Raw genomic sequence first — 14,545 nt, forward strand, 5'->3', positions numbered from 1 at the left:
ATCGCACAGAAAATAATGCCCAACAAAACAGGGCGCGGAAAATGTGGACTAACCCAACACAACATGGTACCAGGTCCAGAGCACGAACACCAAAAAAACATACACACGTAACATACGAGTAGTCCCGCACGAAACAAGGGCGGGTAAACGTACTATAAATAAGGAAGCCAATCAAGCACACAAATAGACAGGTGCAACTAATAAGACAAAACAAACAGACAACGAAAAAGGGATCGGTGGCGGCTAGTAGGCCGGTGACGAGGACCGCCGAGCACCACCCGAACAGGCAGGGGAGCCAACTTCGGTGCAAGTCGTGACAGTCACAGACAAGAGTTTCTGTAGGACAGGCTCCATTTAATGACACAGACAGATACTAGTTGCATCTGTGCTTTGTTAGCATTTACTACAGGCTGGTACAAAAGATAATAAACCACAGTATCACATTTCCACGTCTCTGAGGGAGATGAGAAAAGAGAAGCACCTCTAACCTCAACTCAGGAAACCTCTAGCACCTATCACTACTGCGGAGTCCGGAATATTTATTCCTGTCTCCTGCTATGATGTGAGTTCTGTTATCAGCCTCTGCTGGTGGAAGGACATCCATATCACACCACATCTGCGGAGTCACACCTGACATGACTCTTCCTGGCCTGCCGTGGATAATGTGCATTTGGGTGAAAACCATATAGGAGTGTCTGCACAGGCGAGTGGCCACAGATAGTAGCAGAAGAGGCTGGTGGGAGGAGCTATAGGAGGACGGGCTCATTGTAATGGCTGAAATGGAATAAATGGAATGATATCAAACACATCAAACCTATGGAAACCGCACGTTATCCATGGCAGGCCAGGAAATGTCATATCTATATACAGTATGTAGATGTCTTTCCACCAGCAGCAGCTGATAACAGCACTCACATCATCTATCCCCCACCCACCCACCCACCCGCCCACCCAACCTACCCACCCTCTCTCTCTCTCTCAATTCAATTCAATGGGCTTTATTGGCATGGGAAACATATGTTTACATTGCCAAAGCAAGTGAAATAGAGAATAAACAAAAGTGAAATAATCAATCAAAAATTAACAGTAAACATTACAAACATTACAAAGTTTCAAAGGAATATACACTTTTCAAATGTCATATTATGTCTATATACAGTGTTATAATGATGTGCAAATAGTTAAAGTACAAAAGGTAAAATAAATCAACACAAATATGGGTTGTATTTACAATAGTGTTTATTCTACATTGGTTGCCCTTTTCTTGTGGCAACAGGTCACAAACCTTGCTGCTGTGTTTGCACACTGTGGTATTTTACCCAATAGATGTGGGTGTTTATCAAAATGTTATTTGTGGGTCTGTGTAATCTGAAGGAAATATATGTCTCTAATATGGTCATACATTTGGCAGGAGGTTGGGAAGTGCAGCTCAGTTTCCACCTAATTTTGTGGGCAGTGGTAGGTCTGCCTACGGTGACCTTTCTCAATAGCAAGGCCATGCTCACTGAATCTGTACATAGTCAAAGCTTTCCTTAATTTAGGGTCAGTCACAGTGGTCAGGTATACTGACCAACCCTTTGGGAAGGTATACTGTGTGTATTCTCTGTTCAGGAGCAAAACACATTCCAGTTTGTTCTGTTTTTTTGGTAAATTCTTTCCAATGTGTCAAGTAATTATCTTTTAGTTTTCTCATGATTTGTTTGGGTCTAATTGAGTTGCTATTGCTGTCCTGGGGCTCTGTGGGGTCTTTTTGTGTTTATGAACAGAGCCCCAGGATCAGCTTGCTTAGGGGACCCTTCTTGAGGTTAATTTTTCTTTAGGTAATGGCTTTGTTATGGAAGGTTTGGGAATCACTTCCTCTTAGGTGGTTGCAGAATTTAACGTCTCTTTTCTGGATTTTGATCATTAGCGGGTATAGGCCTAATTCTGCTCTGCATGCATTATTTGGTGTTTTATGTTGTACGCTGAGGATATTTTTGCAGAATTCTGCAAGCCGAGTCTCAATTTGGTGTTTGTCCCATTTTGTGAGTTCTTGGTTGATGAGTGGACCACAGACCTCACAACCATGAAGGGAAATAGGTTATATAACTGATTGGGGTGAGCATCCCTGTCTCACCCCACGGCACTGTGGAAAGCAATGTGTGTGTTTTAAAAAAAAAAAAAAATCTCCCCAATTTCAATCTTGTCTCATCGCTGTAACTCCCTAACGGGCTCGGGAATGGAAGGTCAAGTCATGCGTCCTCCGAAACAGGACCCGATAAACAGCTCTTCTCAACACCTGCCCGCTTAACCCGGAAGCCAGCTGCACCATTGTGTCTGAGGAAACACCATTCACCTGACGCCCGGCTCATCACATGGACTCTCTAGAGCACGATGAGCCAAGTAAAGCCCTAACCCGGACGTCGCTGGGCCAATTGTGCGCCGCCCTATGGGACTCCCGATCACGGCCGGTTGTGATACGGCCCGGGATCGAACCTGGGTCTGTAGTGACACCTCAAGCACTGCGATGCAGTGCCTTAGACCGCTGTGCCACTCAGGAGGCCGAAAAGTGTTTGTTTTTTTTGCCAATTTTAACTGTATACTTGTTGTTTGTGTACATGAATTTTATAATGTTGTACATTTTTCCCCCAACACCACTTAACATCCATTTCTATAGCAGACCCTCATGCCAAATTGAGTCAAAAGTTATTTTGAAATCAACAAAGCATGAGAACACTTTGCCTTTGTTTTTGTTTGTTTGTTTTTATTTGTCAATTATGGTGTGCAGGGTGAATACATTGTCTCTCTCTCTTTCTCTCTGTCTCTCTATAGCTGGCTGTACTTTTTCTTTCCCTGCTGACTGAAGGGCTGCTAAGTGAGCTGAGGTATAGTCTCATCCAATGGGTATGTGCTGCAGACACAGATAAGATTCCGATAGGGTTGGCACAGTGCAGAAGCTCAAAGACTGCCATTACAGCCTTCTAGCTCGTCTCTTCTCGTCTCTTCCTCAGCTCTATCCTTCTGCTCTATCACACTTTTTATAATGGAAAGGAAAAACTGCAGCCCCAAACGTCAGTACATCCCGTTCCATTGACAAAATGACTTATTGGTCCCCTGCACACTTTGCTCTCCCCCCACATTCATCAAGCTCTCCTCCCAGCCTCCCTCCACCTCAAACTCCCCTGCCCTCGGCACATCCTCTCCTCACCAGCCCGGCGCTCGCCTCCCTCTCCTTGCCTGGCTGTCACCCCTCCTCCCTCTGCAGTGACCTTGAGTTACAGATGGAGAGATGGTAGCTCCTTTAATACAGCGATACTAGTCCCACCAAATTCACCTAGCTCTAGATATACAGTATATCTAGAGCTAGGTGTTTGCACACTTAAGTATTTGCACACTTATGGGCAGCTGTGTCTAAGAGGAAATAGAAACCCTTTAAATCAAAACAGGATTATACAGTCTCTCCCTGCATGGACATTTTTATTTCCCATTAAGCTCAAGTCAGAGATGAAATGTTGTTTTGTAGGATGAAGTCTATAGCTGCTCCAAAAGAAGGGCACTTCTACTGACAGCTGAAAGCTAAGATGAAGTGATGTGACGGAGTGCAAAGACAAAAGTGTCTTTTGTGATCAGCCACCTTCACACAACAACAACAACATGGCTCCTGCCATGGAAACCAACCACGGTGACATCTTTGATAGCCACCCAGCCCCCAACACTCCCCCAGCCTTGTCAGTGACAAAGCCAGGGACACAGTCAGACAGAGATGATGCATGAAATTTTAATCAAATAAGCACTCAGTGAGAAGTGATAGGAATGGAAGGCAATCGTCCTGGCTGCTGTGAATTAATGAAGCCCCCGCCTGGCTTCCTGCATGCCAACGTCCTGACTCGGCTCATCTCATCAGCAGTCTCTGTTCCTGGAGCCAACTCCATCTTTACTGTATGACGTCTCGTCTTCCAATCTCAAGCACAATCCCCACAGGGCCCCTGGTCCCACCCCACACCATGCCAACCCTCCTGTCCTTCAGCCCATCTCTGTCAGATCTGTGAGCCTGCCTGATTCGTCTTCAGTTCAGAGGCACGCATGCCCTCTTCTTGACCTTGAGAGCCATGCTGGAAACAGAGAAAGATGTCTTGACGAGTCTCAGCAAAGAAAGTTTGACTTTTCATTCCCTCTTATGGCTGGCAATGTCACAGCTTGGAGGGAGAAAGTTGGGTCCCAGTACCTGGCTTCTTCTCTGCACCAGCCCTGTCCAGAATGTCCATAGCAGACCACCTGAGACTCTAGGTTATTTCTCTTGCCCCCATCATTTGCCCCTGCCACAGTGCCACCAGGCCCTGTCCTCCCCTCCATACCTCCAACACCCAGATGGACCAGTCCTCTCAGGTACGGCCCTGACTGACACTCACTCCTCCTGCTTCTCTCCCTCTCTCTCTTTCTCTCCCTACCCACCAGGCAGTAACATCACTATGTGCACCTTTCCTGCTGCACACAACGTTTACACAAAGAAAGTGTAACATTTCACCCAAGGCGGAGATGGGCATTCCCATGGCAACCAGGTCCTGTGGTATAGGCAGGGAGATTAGGCCAAGCCTGACGCCATTTGCATACAAATTGCCCAGCTGGTACCTTGTCGTTATGACAACGGCACACAGCTCCCAGAATGCCTTTGGAAGTGAGACACAAAGGCAAAGCAGCCGACCAGCAGAGTCAGAGTCATTGATAAAAATGTATTATTTTTTTCACAATGAGAATTGTTTTCGACAATGTTCTCATTTGAATCCAATCTCTATGTATCTGTTTGAAATTGAATTAAGATAGAGGAAGAAAGTACACTGTGTAATAAATTATGTGGAAAAAATAAATAGATATATATTTATTTTTTGGCTTATTGGGACATATTATTATCATATGAAATGTGATAATATTCATAAATACATCAGCCTGAAATACAATAATGGTATAAGTTGCACAACAATTAGAAAACAAAATAAATGTATGTTTTTCTCTAATCAGATGCTATGGCCATTTCCAAAAATGTCAACAATTGTATTTTCGGGTTGACACTTGTTTGATACCTGATGATGCTTTTATAATGTAACACACAACAATAAACCATTTGAAATTCTCAGAGCTTTGCAGGATCCCTGAACTACACTTATAACATGTTGCCATCTAGTGGTCCGTTCTGGTAATCCATCTGTTTATCCGTTCTGGTAATGAATCTGTCATAACTGTTTGATGTTTAGCCCAGGGGCAACTGAGCTCTCTCATTTCCATAGTCATCCTAGCTCAGTGTATTGACCAGCAGCTAAACAACTGTGCTTGGCTGTACTGTGTGTTCCTATGGGATCTTGTGAACACTGCATAGCCTACTTGTTCACCCCAGTGGTCCCTGTGGGGCTCCAGTTTAACCATTGGCCTGTGTGCTGCTGTCAAGCCCTTGCAGGCTAATCAATGCCTAATCACAGCCCCCTACCGCCTTCCTAATAGTCCCAGCTTCCCCGGGTTGACCTGCAGCGTTCTGGGACAGTGATTATGTGAGGGCAAAGTGAGTATGTCTCTACACATTAAACCATCCAGTTCCCCATGATGCTAATGTTGCTGGAGAATTCCATTGAACTGTTCTGTTACAGATTGTCAGAGACAACCGGTACAAACCACTTTGGCCTGGTTGTAAGAGACTTGTATCAGCAGCAGCATTACATGACTGTATGAACCTGTGGTGGTGCTCCGAGGGTTGTGTGTGTGCTCATATGTGTGTGTGCGTGTGTGTATGCTTACGCATATGTATGAGTGTGTGTGTGTGATACTCCCGCCTCTCGAGGGGCAGCAGAGTGGAGAGCTGGTATTCCCAGCCTCTCCAGCATATAAATGCAGCAGCAGCTCTCCAGGGTGAAGCTACCAGCTCTGTGGAGCTCCACTACATCTGATGATCCGGCACTCCACAAGGTCACAACCGCTCTCCTCAGCTCTGACCCGAGGCCCAGGCACAGCCCCTCTTACCTGCCAACTACCATCTGTTCAAGATGGCGACCCGGTGGGGACTCTGCGGTGCGGGGAAGATCAGCCACGACTTCAGTGTGGCCATGAAAACCCTCCCTCCTGGAGACCATCAGGTACCCCACTCCACCCACCCACCCAAACAAACACATTCTATTGTGATTCACATGCTGGATGTCTCTCTTCCTCCTGCCTCTCTCTCTCTCTCTCTCTCTCTCTCTCTCTCTCTCTCCGTCGGCACTGACAGCTTGCCTAGAAGTGATGAATGTCTGTGTGTTTTCCCCTCTCGTTCCAGATAGTGGCGGTGGCTGCGAGGAGTCTGGAGCGTGCCCGGGAGTTTGCCAAGAAGCACAGCATCGTCAAGGCCTATGGGAGCTATGAAGAGCTGGCCAGCGACCCAGAGATTGGTGGGTTAACAGCCTCGGAGGGCCTGTCTGTGCAGCCACAGATAATGGCTTAATGACGTAACTGTTTGAAAATCAGCCTCCAGTCTGTGTACTGTGTGACTGTCCCTGCAGACATGGTGTACCTGGGCGTGCTACACACGGAGCACTGGCGCCTGGGCCTGCTGGTACTCCACGCAGGGAAGAACATGCTGTGTGAGAAGCCCTTCGCCATGAACTCCAGGGAGGTGGGGGACCTCATTGCTGCCTCCAAGAAGTCCAACGTCTTTCTCATGGAGGTGTGGGAAAGGCTCAATGAGAGTTGGGGGTTCCATCAACGTGTCTCAGTCTGTTAACATGATTTATTGCTTGATTCTCACCATTTGTACTGTTGTCACATTGTTGTAGAAAATATCAGACCTGGGCTCAAATACTATTTAAAATATCTAAATTACTTTCACATGCTGTATATGCAAAGTAAGTATTCACAAGTAGCTAAGTATTTGGAAATACACTTGCAAAGTATTTGAAAATAATCAAATACACTCCCATACGTTTAACCCAGGTATTTGAATATATTATTTGAAAAGGTATTTGAAAATACTATCAAATACAATTTGGTAGACTATTTGGTGTTTACAAATAACCACTGAAATATTCAAATAAAAGTACTTGTTTTGGGCTGTGTATTTGAAAATACTCAAATACAGAAAAAAAGTATTTTAAATACCAGATCCTCAAATACACATATATTTGAACAAAGGTCAGGCAAATATATGGCCGGATTTTGTTGATCATATGAGGGCTGTTGAGGTATAGAAAGGAACTGTCTGTCCACTCTGTGAGGTGATGGTCTCTCTCTGTCCTTTCCCAGGCCATCTGGTCCCGTTGTTTCCCACTGCACAGGGAGGTTCGCAGGCTGCTGGCTGAGGACGCCATCGGCGACGTAAAGCTGGTGAAGGCCTCTTTTGGCTCCCCTCAGCTTCACATCCCCCGCTCGGTGGAGAAGGAGCTCGGAGGAGGCGCTCTGCTGGACATTGGGGTCTACACCTTGCAGTTTGTGTTGATGGTGTTCAACGGGGAGAGGCCAGAGTCCATCCATGCCACTGGAGTTCTTCTCAACTCAGGTATTAATCTTGTCACCTACATGTAGTACCAAATATCCTGTGCGTGCTGGCCAGCTAACAATCTATCACAAGATACTACTCACTGGTCATGTAAACCAAGTACCGATCAAGTAAACCAGAGAGCGTGGGACGGGGACAATGAGTTTGGAATTGGGCACAACCCAAGGATCAGATTAACATTGGGGTCAGTATTAACTAGGCCTACGACAATAATTCATTACTTATTGAAGTGTAAAGGGCGAACTTTCTGTTTGACCTGTTGATGTTTGACAGGAGTGGATGAGTCCATGGTGGTGGTGATGAAGTTTCCCAGGAACAGGCTGGCTTGCTGTTTCTTCTCCATCGCTGTTTCACTGCCTAACGACGCCACCATCAGCGGAACAACGGGCACCATCAGGGTATGTTGCTACTGAATCAACCTTTAAACTGCCCAGTCTGTTTTATCTTCATTTAGGGGAAATGTAATATGCTGATGAAAGAGCCGACAAATGCTAGACAATGTCTGATCTACAGTATGTCCCTGATTGAGATTTCATTGAGATGTATTATTTATACATGCATATACTGATAAGTATACACATAAAACATAATGGCTGTTTCATGTCCTCTCAGGTTCTAGGTCCCATGCATTGTCCCACCACACTGGAGGTGAATGGGAAGACGACACAGTACCCCCTGCCGGAGCCCTCCTTACCTCTGAACTTCACAAACAGCACTGGGCTGCGCTACGAGGCTGAGGAAGTCAGGCAGTGCCTGCTCAAAGGTATGGTGGCTCGCAAGGTCTTACCGGAGAAAAACACAATTTCTCTGTTCTAAGATGAGTGTTTGTTTGAACAGATATACAACAACAATTCAATTGCACTGCTGCTGGTAGATCCTAGAAAATAAACCGTAAAAACAGTAAAATAAACAATAACATTGTTGTTATACATGCTGCTTCCAACCTGAACCTTTGATTACAATACAGTCAGTCGATTTCTGCTTACAATAGTCAGTCAATTTCTCCTTCTCTTCCGCAGGACTGAAGGAGAGCCCCAGAATGCCCCTGTCTGAGTCGGCCCTGCTCACTGAGGTTATGGATGAGTGCAGGAAACAAGTGGGAGTGGTCTTCAACCAGGACCGCCAATAACCACCCCTCACTCGCCACTCGACCATAGTCCATCTGACCTGTGCCACAGGACCTGGACATGGACAGAGCTGTTTGAGGCAGGAGAGAGGGATCAAGCCATGAGTGTATATGATCCCCTCACGACTTAGCCCTATACAGCTTGCACCTGATGTGAGACAAATTTGAACACGATGACGATAAAGACAAGGAAGCCTGAGTTGATTAGTAGGCTACTGTGAGCTGCTAAGACTGACAGGTTAAATTAAGAGTACCAAAATCTGTCACAGTGAAGTGTATGATTGATGGGTTCAATAAAGGACACTGATTGTCATGGTGAGGTTTATTTCATGAGGTGACAAGATCATTCTAAGAGGGTGATCATCAGTCAGAATACATTCGAAATTGGAGAAAAAACGAATTGTCATAGACACTTTGTCGGACCCCCATATTGAAAACTATTGTCTGAGTAAACAACGACCAATGACTTTGCTACCCAAGGTCATGGGTGGAAAAAAGGCCTGATGAGTCAGCAAGTTTAGATATGGCACATTTGACAACATAGGCTACCTTGGCCAGCTTTTAGGTTTCAGTACACCAAGCAACACATGGGGAAATAATGTAATCTAAAAGTAATTCAAATATTTTATATTAAAGATTTGAAGTGTTGTAGGCCTAATGCAAAATATGAACATCATTTATTCATTAGACACAATAAAAATCACCACCAAACCTCGGTCTTTTATGGGTGTAAAATGGCACGTTGATGCCATCTGTTGGTAAATGTACGTTACTGCAACACCAGTGTTATATAACGTGTGTGCCTCATATACCCGGATGTATTTGTAATATTCCGAACACGGCTGGTTGGTTCATCAAAACAGAGTCTGTCTCCACCTGCTGGCTAATAGTTACATGTTTTCTACGCCAATATGGCAACCAGGTGGGGAATCTGTAGCGCCGGGAAAATCAGCCATGATTTCACAGTGGCACTGAAAACCCTCCCTCCCGGAGACCATCAGGTACTTGTACCCGTTTACAGTAGACAGTGACACCCACCACCACAGACTTTATTGTAGTCGTGTTCAAGCCTCAGTTTGCTATCGTCGGCGTTGAGTTTCAAATGGACGTGAATGATCTGAACTGCTGTATGCGTTGTTTGTTGGCAACCTTGTACTTTACGAAGTTTCCGATTCCTGTTGGAACGTTCAACTAATTATACCCACCCGTTTTATGATCAGAAATCAGAAGGTTGCACTGCACCCATGTAGTTAACTTTAAGTAGATTGTAACAGTTACAATGTGGCCCATTGTAATGAATTCTTCGAGTTGCTGACATTACATTCTCGTTTACTGCCACACGGTACACTCTGCACAAATGAATGCTTTACCGTAAAACTCGAACTAAATGAGCATGTGGGCAAATGTAATATCGAAATGTGAAAGTGGCTTATTTAAAAGTGCAACATGCTACAAACATGTTGCAAATGTAAAGTGATGAATGAATGAAAAAACCCACCTTTTGGTCTTCCCTAGATTGTTGCTGTGGCAGCACGGAAACTACAGGACGCTGAGGCGTTTGCAAAGAAGCACAGCATCCCTCAAGCCTATGGCAGCTATGAGGAACTGGCCAGAGATCCAGAGATTGGTCAGTGTCTTGTCTCAAACATAATCTAGCCGTCACCTCCGGTGCTTAATGTCCCTCTCGGCGTGTGTAATATGCATCAGAACAGTGTTTATTAGTGCCTTTTATTATGGCATTTTTCTAAACGGCCTCATGTCCAGTAATACAATGTATTCCTCTTCTAATTCTTCAAAATGTATCCTTAACCCTGTCTCCTCATTGTCACTGTGTGTGGGTAGATGTGGTATATGTGGGCACCATCCACCCATACCACCTGCCAGTTGGCATGCTCTTCATGAAGGCCCAGAAGAATGTGCTGTGTGAGAAGCCTATGGCCATGAACCTCAGAGAGGTACAAGAGCTGGTGGCCTCTGCTAAGATGAACAAAGTCTTTCTGATGGAGGTAAAACGGACTGTTACACCTGTGTCATTATGACCACGTCACATACCCAGCCAGTGTTTCAACAGCACTCAGGTGAAGGCAGCCCTGTGTGTGTTAAAAATAATACTTCATTCATCTTTGTTCATGTATTTGTGTTTAACCATAGTGCTCTCCCTCCTCCTCCCTTGATGCTCCAGGCAGTGTGGACCCGCTTCTTCCCAGCTTCTCTGGAGATCGAGCGCCTGCTGTCTCGGGGGGAGGTGGGTGAGGTGAAGATGGTAAAGGCAGACTTTGGGGTGCCCCTCATGCACGTGCCCAGAGCGGTGGAGAAGGAGCTGGGAGGAGGGGCGCTGCTGGACATCGGCATCTACTGCCTGCAGTTTATATGCATGGTGTACAATGGAGAGAAGCCTGAGTGCATCCAAGCCACCGGTGTCTGTCTGGACACAGGTAGTGAGACAGCGATGGGACACTTAGAAACAAATACTAGTTGTAGATATTGGGGGTACTAGTGATCTACCTATTGGGGATATATTACTAGTGATCTACCTATTGGGGATATATTACTAGTGATCTACCTATTGGGGATATATTACTAGTGATCTACCTATTGGGGATATATTACTAGTGATCAACCTATTGGGGATATATTACTAGTGATCTACCTATTGGGGATATATTACTAGTGATCTACCTATTGGGGATATATTACTAGTGATCAACCTATTGGGGATATATTACTAGTGATCTACCTATTGGGGATATATTACTAGTGATCTACCTATTGGGGATATATTACTAGTGATCTACCTATTGGGGATATATTACTAGTGATCTACCTATTGGGGATATATTACTAGTGATCTACCTATTGGGGATATATTACTAGTGATCTACCTATTGGGGATATATTACTAGTGATCAACCTATTGGGGATATATTACTAGTGATCTACCTATTGGGGATATATTACTAGTGATCTACCTATTGGGGATATATTACTAGTGATCTACCTATTGGGGATATATTACTAGTGCTTTACCTATTGGGGATATATTACTAGTGCTTTACCTATTGGGGATATCCTAGTACCGCAGCTAGCAATTGTAGAGAACACTAAGGTCATATCTTTATATTCCTCCACTTTTAAGATTTTAGTCCTTGTGTCAACTCCCTGCTTCTGATATATATTCCTGTGATATGTGTTAGTCTTCTCCCTGTTGTTTTTAAACATTTAAAAAAATGTACCTCTTATTTAACTAGGCAAGTCAGTTAAAATGAAATGTTTATTTACAATGACTGCTTACACTCTGTTGTCTGTTCTGTGGTCCTCTTTGGGTTCACTCAGAAGTCATTTCATTGCCACTGAGGTTTAAATTACAATGGTCTTCTTTATAACCGTTTAGCTTGAGGTTTACAATGGTTAGCCTGTAAAAGTTGTGCAACAGCTGTTTTCGTATTACCTACTGAATCTGTCAATTCTGTCATTTTTAACCTAGGGAGAGGGCCAGTCTTTCTAGTTTTTCTTAGATTAGGCTTCACTCTTACCTCTTATCACTTTCACTGTCGGAAAATATTTCGTTGTGCTATTCAGGTAGTCCAAAAGTGGAATGTTAATGACTCCCTGCAACGACAGTGCTACTAAGCAAGTGCATGTTCATTACAATGCAGAGCTGTAGACCCGTGTTCACTCTAGTTTGAATGGATGATATGGTCTGTGAAAATGACATGATGGAAGGACTACTGAAATGTTAGAGGGAACGTGTATCAATATGTGTTGAACATGTTAACAGGTGCCTTTATCAGCCATGTCATCGTGTTTGTGCTAGGTGTGGATGAAGGCATGGTGGTCACCCTGAAGTTCTCCAGGAACAGAATGGCAGTGTTCACCTGCTCTATTGCAGTGGAGCTTCCCAACGACGCTGTTATCATTGGCACCAAGGGAACCATCAGGGTAGGTTCTACAAGGGACACACTCCTCCAGAAACATATTTTATACGTTGAATCAATGTCGCATCGTAGCTAATTCAAACCACCTGCTAATCATAAAAAGTCTAATTATACAGTATGTATTCTAGTGGTGGTGTACACTGTGTTAATTCATCTAGGTTCCTGAGCACATATGGTGTCCTACCTCCCTGGTGGTGAATGGGAAGGAGATTCAATACACTCTGCCTGAGCCCTACCTGCCCCTCAACTTCATCAACAGCACTGGGATGCGCTATGAGGCAGAGGAGGTGCGCCAGTGCCTGCTCAAAGGTACACTAATGAGACCGTAGATGTAACAGTGTGCGACATGGATTGCCTTTCAACTAGCTCCCCGCCTTCCCTAAATGTTGAAGCAGTTACAGACCCATGTCTTGTTTACTCATTGTGAAATCACAACAAGATGGCAGCAAACCATCTGAAATGCCCTCAACATGTCTCTGACATTCAGCTAGCTCAAGACTTCTGTAATGTTTCCTGAGACTACTCCACAGACAAAACAAACCACTGGCAAATTCAACAATGGGCCTTTTCATGAAATAATAATACAAATATGTATTTGTGAGATGATTTGCATAGAGCCCCAACAGATCCAGAGATGGCGCAATCTCTATTGCACTCCACACTGCCCTTTCCCACCTGGACAAAATAAACACTTATGTGAGAATGCTGTTCAATGACTACAGTTCAGAGTTCAACACCATAGTGCCATCCAAGTTCATCACTAAGCTAAGGAGCTAGGGACTATTCACCCCCCTCTGCAACTGGATCCAGGACTTCCTGACGTGCTGCCCTCAGGTGGTAAGGGTAGGCATCCTGTATTCCCTGTTCACCCACGACAGCGTGGCCGCGCACAACTCCAACACCATCATTAAGTTTGCCATCGACGCAACGGTGGTAGACCTGATCACCGACAACAATGAGCAGTGTGGTGCTAGGACAAACTTTCCCTCAACGTGGGCAAGACAAAGGAGCTTATCTTGGACTACAGGAAACAGGAGGGTTAAACACACCCCCATTCACATCAATGGAGCAGGATGAGAGCTTCAGGTTCCCCGTTGTCCAAATCACTAAGGATCTATTATGGTCCAAACACACCACGGCAGTGCCTCTTCTCCCTCAGAAAGCTGAGAAGGTTTGGCATGGGCCCTCAGATCCTGACTAGCTGCATCACTGCTTGGTATGGCAACTGCAAAGTACTAGAGGGTACTGCACATATGAGTGGTCCTTTGTCCCCAGCACAAGGTGCACTTGTAAAGATCATGCTGTTTAATCAGCTTCTTGATAATCCATCCACCTGACAGGCGTGGCCTATCTTGGCAAAGGAGAAATGCTCACTAACAGGGATGTAAACCAATTTGTGCAGTCTTATTTCAGCTCATGAAACCAATACTTTGTTGTTCAGTAGATTTTCATTTAGCAAATCTTTTATTTCAACTGTGCATTATTGGGAATGGGCTCGAAAGTCTACACCGGTTGTAGTCAGTGCATGTGACCAATAACATTTTATTGGATGTGTTCCTCAGAAAACAGTTGTACCTTCAGTGCATATGTCTTCTGATGTAAGCTCTGCCTAATGGCTCCTGGCAACATGTCAGACAATGCAATCTCTAGTGATTCTCTTGTGTCCTGTAGGCCTGAAGGAGAGCCCCAGGATGTCCCGGGCAGACTCTCTGCTCCTGGCTGAGGTGATGGATGAGGCACGCAGGCAGGTGGGAGTGGTTTACAGCCAGGACCACCAGTGACCAACAGACCTTTGTTTAATAAAATGATCCACTAAATGGTCTTTGTCATCAAAACACTTAATTGACTTTACCTAATATCATATATTCTATGGAATCCTTTAAGACCACATTAAGAAAATGAACTGAGGCACATTTGGAGTGTAAATTCTATGTAGTGTCAACAGTCAGTGGTGAGTAGCTCCAAGCCAGTCTGAGATGGCACGTACACAAA

General features: G+C 44.8%; 2 protein-coding genes across 3 annotated transcripts; both read left to right on the forward strand.

Annotated features, from left to right (window-relative positions):
- The first annotated feature begins 5,693 nt into the window (after positions 1-5,693).
- On the forward strand, positions 5,694-8,931 carry LOC110526353 (trans-1,2-dihydrobenzene-1,2-diol dehydrogenase). 2 transcript variants are annotated; one of them, XM_021607252.3, is made up of 7 exons: positions 5,694-6,098; positions 6,278-6,389; positions 6,501-6,664; positions 7,240-7,492; positions 7,766-7,890; positions 8,105-8,255; positions 8,512-8,931. In XM_021607252.3, exons 1-7 carry the CDS (start codon positions 6,009-6,011, stop codon positions 8,619-8,621), a joined length of 1,005 nt encoding a protein of 334 aa, XP_021462927.3. In that variant the 5' UTR covers positions 5,694-6,008; the 3' UTR covers positions 8,622-8,931. The 2 variants fall into 2 exon arrangements, with proteins under 2 accessions (XP_021462927.3, XP_021462926.3); XM_021607251.3 differs by having other exon boundaries at positions 5,749-6,098; positions 6,501-6,712.
- Positions 8,932-9,322: 391 nt separating this feature from the next.
- dhdh.2 (dihydrodiol dehydrogenase, tandem duplicate 2) lies at positions 9,323-14,370 on the forward strand. Its single transcript, XM_021607253.3, has 7 exons — positions 9,323-9,619; positions 10,134-10,245; positions 10,461-10,624; positions 10,801-11,053; positions 12,433-12,557; positions 12,712-12,862; positions 14,225-14,370. The coding sequence occupies exons 1-7, from the start codon at positions 9,530-9,532 to the stop codon at positions 14,332-14,334; spliced, it is 1,005 nt and encodes a 334-aa protein (XP_021462928.3). The 5' UTR covers positions 9,323-9,529; the 3' UTR covers positions 14,335-14,370.
- Positions 14,371-14,545: the final 175 nt, after the last annotated feature.

This window comes from Oncorhynchus mykiss, chromosome 6 (assembly GCF_057628025.1).
Source record: "Oncorhynchus mykiss isolate SJ-2025 chromosome 6, ASM5762802v1, whole genome shotgun sequence".
In the NCBI taxonomy this organism is placed as follows: Eukaryota; Metazoa; Chordata; class Actinopteri; order Salmoniformes; family Salmonidae; genus Oncorhynchus; species Oncorhynchus mykiss.